A 6,000-nucleotide genomic window follows, 5' to 3' on the forward strand; every position below is an offset into this window, starting at 1 on the left:
GGGTGACACCAAGTACTTTTTAATTAAAAAATTTTAATATAGTTTAGGTAACACGGTTATAATAGTGTTAACATTTATTATTATTATTATTATTTGTAGGGTTGGGGCACACCTGGTGGTACTCAGGGCTTCCTCTTGGCTTTGCACTCAGGGGTCATTCCTGATAGGACTGAGGGACCATATGAGGTGGCAGGGATCGAAGCCAGGTTGGCAGTGTGCAAGGTCTACCCACTGTAATATCACTCTGGCACACGTTTATGGTTTCGATGTGCAAAGTTACTGCACCTCATCACCAGCAAAGTCCAAGTCTCCAAGTTCATTTATGGGGAGCGGGAGGTTGTGCTTTAGGCCACACCCAGCAGTGCTCAGAGTTTACTCCTGGCTCCTTGCTCACTCCTGGCAGTGCTTGGAAGAACACATTCAGTGCCAGAGATTGAACTGTGATCAGGTTGCATGAAAGGTCTTGTCCCCTGTACTCTCTTGAGCCAAAGGCCTTGTCCCCTGTACTCTCTCGAGCCCCAAATCTCTAAGTTTTTAAACACATTATAAAGCAATGGTTCTGCTCTAGAATCCCGGAAACATAAATTATTATGGTACCTCTGGTGGAAAATAAAAGCAACTGGAAATTCTGAGTATGAGAAAGAAATGAGAACTTATAAAAGTATAATTATATGTTAATATGCACTCATAAAAGATAAAGTAATAGCTTTAAACAATGAACCAGGGAAGTAATATTTATTATCTGGAACTAGGTGGTAATTAATAATGACAAGTAAAGTTTTTGTTGGTTTAAAATCAGTCTTGATCAACTCAAAAAAATATAAGAAATTATATAAGAGTAATAATATGGAAGAGAAATATATATATATTTATTAGAAAATATATATATGTGGTGACGGACTGATAGTATAGCAGGTAGGGTGCTTGCCTTGCATGCAGCCGACCCAGGTTTGATTCCTGGCATTCCATATGGTCCCCATGATCCCATCAGTAGTGATTCCTGAGTGCAGAATCAGGAATAACTCCCGAGCACCATCAGATGTGGCCCCAAAGCAAAATTAAAAAACAAGAGCCCAGCAAGCTACCGAGAGTATTCTATATGCCAGACACAGTAACAACAAAGTCTCCAATGGAGACGTTACTGGGCCCGCTCGAGCAAATCGACGATCAACGGGAGGGCCTTTACCTTTACCTTAATGGAAAAGATATATATATGAGAAACAAATATAAGAGAAATAATCAAGCATGTACAACCTTGTACAAGTTGAGTCCTTACCCTTGTCTGAGGAGTCACAGTTGAGGAAAGGTACAAGAAATGGGATATAAAGGTATGTAATATAATGAACTCTTTGATTTATGAACATATAGTAGGTGCTATATGTTCCCACAGGTGAAGAGGTCCAGTCTCACAAATGCTCATTAATTGTAGTGCTTTGTTTTGTTTTTGGCCACATTCTACAGTGCTCGAGAGTTACTCCTGGCTTGGTGCTCGAGACTCATTTCTGGTGGTACTCAGGGGACCATGTAGTGGTGGGAGATCTTTCATAATAAAGTGACAACAATTTTGCAGCATATTGTCTTTAACTCGCTGAACTATCCAGCTTCTATTACCAAAGAACCACAGTGTGATGCATGGTGACTAAAGTAATTCAAAAGATAGGCTGTTACAGTAAGATTATAAAATTTTACGAATTCTAATCGTTTTCAAAAAGACCTTTGTGATTTGAGTCAATTAGAGATTCATATATGTAGTATAACATTGGTTTATCCTTTCTCCCTTGTCACAGGGAGCTTAGGTTTATCGGATTACACCCATCACAGTGCTCCCGAGTCACTCCCATTCCTCTGTTTATCTGTAAACTCTTCTCTGTGCTCTCCTCCCCAGCCAGTTAATCACCTTTTCTCCCTAATCAGATTCTGTTAGCTTGTAAGATCATATCCTTCTAAGGACACTGAACTTGTATTATAAGTTATGTCTTTTGCCTAGTTTACCTTAAAGCAATGTCCTTTCTGTATGGACACAGGAAGACAGTTAATATTATGCTTTGTAACTTGGTAGTTGATTGACTCCTAATACTATTTACTCCTGGGCATCCGCTTTCTCGACTCAGTTGCCCTTAGTTCCTAGCACCCCAAAAGCAAGGTCCTGATGAGAGACTGAATGGACCCAGGGCAAGCTGTGCGCTACCCTGGCATCAAAATGGGCCAGGGCAAAGCGCCACAATACTCAACTAGAAGTTGAGGGCATGGTCATAGACATGTTGTCATGATCCAAAGGTAACAACTACACTAGGACCCTGCTGGGGTTGGGAAGACTGACCTGGCCTGAGGACAACAGAATATATAGTGAGATGTCCTTAGGAAGAACCAAACAGTAAGTTTATATCTCTTACTGTGCTCATACAGAATGACATTGCTAGAAATTTTGCAAGTAGATTTACTACAACTATTTAAGTAGATTACTAGCTGAGGAAAGAACACACACTTGTTGGGATCCCACCCTTGAGCGGATCTCCTAGTAATCTGGAATAGTACTTTAGAGTGCCTATGTAACCCTTACTTTTCTTGCAATGGCAGTGTTAAACTACTGTCACTATCATAACCCGCTACCAACATTGGCCATGGCAAGATACAAAACACTTCTTTCATCACAAGAAATCTTCTTCTTGCTTGCCCTTTTATAAAACTAAGTACATCTGGCTTCTGCCCACTCTAATTCTGGTAGTCATTAAACTGTTCGCCACTTCTGTAATTTTGTCATTTCAAGAATGTTATTGTGAATGAAATGATAGTTTGCAAACTCTGAATGTTGACTTCTTTCAATTAGCATAATTCTCTGGAGATTTATTTAGGTTGTTGCTTTAATATTCCATGGTAAAAATATCACAGAGAATTGTGCTTCTCTTACCTATTTAAGGACATATATGCTGTTCCTAGCTTTAGGCTGTTTTGGTCTTGGGGGGGGTGTGTGTGCAGCTGTCACCTACATGACGATGCTCAGGGTTCCATTTGCCCCTTTACTGATCTGATTTTAGCCTTTGGTCATAGAACATCTATCCTGCAACCTGTCTTATACAGGACAGATGTCCCTATTTTATTCTTTAGGTTTTGTGTGTGTGTGTGTGTGTGTGTGTGTCTGTCTGTCACATCTGGCTGTGCTCAGGGCTTTTTCCTGGCTCAGGGATCATTCCAGATACGCTTGCAGGGCCATACGGGGTGCCGGGTATCAAACCTGGTTGAGCTGCATGCAAACAAGAAACCTCTCACCCACTCTCACTCTGTGGGCTAGTCCTTCCAGACCTTGTAAACAACACATTTAACCTTCCACTTAATGGTTTTGCTAACAACTAGAAATGGACGACACCAGTGGTTGTTTACGAATCTACCCATGAAGTGGTCCGGTCTCACAGGTGCTCAAAAATAGTAGATGTAAACAGGTTAGAAACCTGGTTTCCAAGTGGAAATATTAGCTGTAACCAGGCTGCGGTGGGAAGAGGCATCCGTATTAAGCCTCATGGGGTGATTCAGGTGCAAGCGATCTGCTTTTTCCAGATCAACAAAGAGAGCTTGTTGAGGGCCTGAATGACCAAGCGGGGCACACCTGAGCTTCGAAATCAACATAAAGTCAAAGTTCAGTACCAGGCGCCCCGCCTGGTCAATCAAACAGAATGCTTCCCCCTCCTCCCTTCCGCTTAGTTAAAAGGCGGGAATACTCCCGAGTCCCGGCAACAGTGGCGGTGTCCCAAGAAATGAAACCCAGGGGCTGGAGCAATAGCACAGCGGGTAGGACGTTTGCCTTGCATGCGACCAACCCAGGTTCGATTCCCAGCATCCCATATGGTCCCCCGAGCACCGCCAGGGGTGATTTCTGCGTGCAGAGCCAGGAGTAACCCCTGTGCATCGCCAGGTGTGACCAAAAAAAAGCCACAAAAAAAAAAGTGAAACCCAGGAACAAGTGTGGCCCTTTGGACAGAGGGGACACCCCTTCTTCCGTGGACCGTGGTGGAGGCAGGAGCGCCAAGGAGGAGGGACGAGGACGATCTGAATCACATCCTCAAGCTACCCGGGGTTGTGGCTGGCTGGACTAGCTGGCTCGAAGAATCCCGGGTACCATCGCCCCATTCGCACCCACAGGCAAGGGTGGGAACTGCGGAGCTGAGAACCGCGAAAATGCTTGCACAGTGCCAGAGAGGCTGAGCCCCGACCCAGTGACCCAGTGTCGCGAGGAAACTGAGCAAACGAGGAAGCGGGAACTCGCGGGCCCTGGGCTACCGCGGTGGGCGGGCCAGCCGTCCTTGCCGAGAACCGGATTGGCTCTCTGAGGGGGCGTGGCCACAAAGAGGGCGTGGCCACACATGAGCGTGATTATACAGGGGCGTAGCCACACAGGGGGCGTGGCCACGCAGAGGGCGCGGCAATATTAGGGGCGTGGCCACATGGGGGGCGTGGCCACGCAGGGGGCGTGGCCAGCCAGGTGCTAGACTTGCCACACGTGTGTGGCGCGGGGCTCGGCATCCTCCTTGCAGCTCCTCCGCTCGGGCGGGCCGTGGTGCTCGCTTTGAGGCACGCCAGATGGGAACGCTGCCGCGACGGAAGGATATTCCCCCCTGGGTGAGGGCTCCCGAAGACCTGAGAGATCCCGAGGTGCTCCAGGTGGAGACGCGCCTGCTGGAAGCCATATTGGGTGAGTGAGCACCCCTCCCCCCCCAGCGGTGACCCGGGCGACCCCGCGACCCCTGTGCCCTCGGGCTCCCCAGAGCCAGAGCCAACGCCCTCCCTTTCCCCTTCCTTCCACAGGGCCCCGCGGCCGCGGCATCTCCTACTTTGAGCAAGTGAGCAAAGTCATGCTCGAGCTGAAGGTTCTGGAATCCTCCGACCTCACCGAGGTCGTGGTCTATGGCTCCTATTTGTACAAGCTGCGGACCAGGTGGATGCTGCAGTCCCTGGCCGAGTGGCACCGCCAGCGACAGCAGAGAGGTGAGCGGCCCGAGCACACTGCCCTCTTCCAGGCCTGACCCATCTCTCCCCTGCCCAGAAACCGCCCAGTGCATTTCCAGCGTCCGTGGGGGGTGGGGGTAGATTCAGGGGTTCTTGGGCGTTGGGGCTGCCCCAGTGCGATGCTCCCAAGGGGCCTTGGAGCAGGATCATCAGAGCTCGCACTTAGCTTCACAGCCCGCAAAGTTGACTGTCCCGGCCCTCGTAACCCCGTGTTCCATCCGAGACTGAGACTTTTTGTGCATTGCACGCCTAGAACGCCTGGCCCGGGAAGTGAACCTTGCAAAAGGCTGCAAAGAGTTCCGAGCGCTGGTGTGTGCCACTCACTTAACACCCTGTTTGTTTATTTGTTTGGTTTTTTTTTTGTATTTTTGGGTCACACCCGGCAATGCACAGGATTTACTCCTGGCTCTGCACTCAGAAATTACCCGTGGCGGTGCTCAGGGGACCATATGGGATGCTGGGAATCGAACCTGGGTCAGCAGCATGCAAGGCAAATGCCCTACCTGCTGTGCTATTGTTCCAGCCCCCTTAACGCCCTGTTTGTCTCTGTAGGGATTCTCAGACTGGAGGAGGCCATGCATGCTCTGGGACTAGAGCCTGAGATGAAGTGAAGCCAGTTTGCAAGCGGTGGATCGGGGAGCGGCATGTGCACAGAGCTGGACGGGGGGAATCTGGCCTGATTTGAACAATGCGGTGGCCTGAACAAAATCACCTGTTCCAGCATCTCTACCTTTTTCCCAAAGGTTACAAATTAAAAAAAAATAAGTTTTTAAATCTGTAGATGCTCAAGGTGTGGTTGATAGAATACAGACTCCACATAAGTAATTGTTGAACTTAATCCTCATTTGAAATCTCTGTGGTTCAGGAGCATACTCTGAGGGTCTAAGAAAAGGAGAACAAGGACATTCTAGAGACCAAGTTGGGAGATCCAGCTCAGGCCAAGGATTTGGAGTCTTCAAGGGAGCAAGTGATGGGATGTTTTAACTTACTTCGGTTTCATAT

The 6,000-nt window shown here is 47.9% G+C and overlaps 1 protein-coding gene across 1 annotated transcript; it reads left to right on the forward strand.

Moving 5' to 3' along the window:
- Window positions 1-4,572: 4,572 nt before the first annotated feature.
- DPPA5 (developmental pluripotency associated 5) lies at window positions 4,573-5,609 on the forward strand. Its single transcript, XM_056109518.1, has 3 exons — window positions 4,573-4,684; window positions 4,798-4,977; window positions 5,551-5,609. The coding sequence occupies exons 1-3, from the start codon at window positions 4,573-4,575 to the stop codon at window positions 5,607-5,609; spliced, it is 351 nt and encodes a 116-aa protein (XP_055965493.1).
- Window positions 5,610-6,000: the final 391 nt, after the last annotated feature.

Source organism: Sorex fumeus, unplaced genomic scaffold (genome assembly GCF_029834395.1).
Source record: "Sorex fumeus unplaced genomic scaffold, SorFum_2.1 ptg000008l, whole genome shotgun sequence".
In the NCBI taxonomy this organism is placed as follows: Eukaryota; Metazoa; Chordata; class Mammalia; order Eulipotyphla; family Soricidae; genus Sorex; species Sorex fumeus.

Bases quoted from the DNA above. Each gene is read 5' to 3' on its own strand.
- DPPA5 (XM_056109518.1), top strand. From the start codon at position 4,573: ATGGGAACGCTGCCGCGACGGAAGGATATTCCCCCCTGGGTGAGGGCT. The intron at 4,685-4,797 runs GTGAGTGAGCAC...TTCCTTCCACAG, and splicing joins CCTGCTGGAAGCCATATTGG to GGCCCCGCGGCCGCGGCATC. The intron at 4,978-5,550 runs GTGAGCGGCCCG...TTGTCTCTGTAG, and splicing joins CCGCCAGCGACAGCAGAGAG to GGATTCTCAGACTGGAGGAG.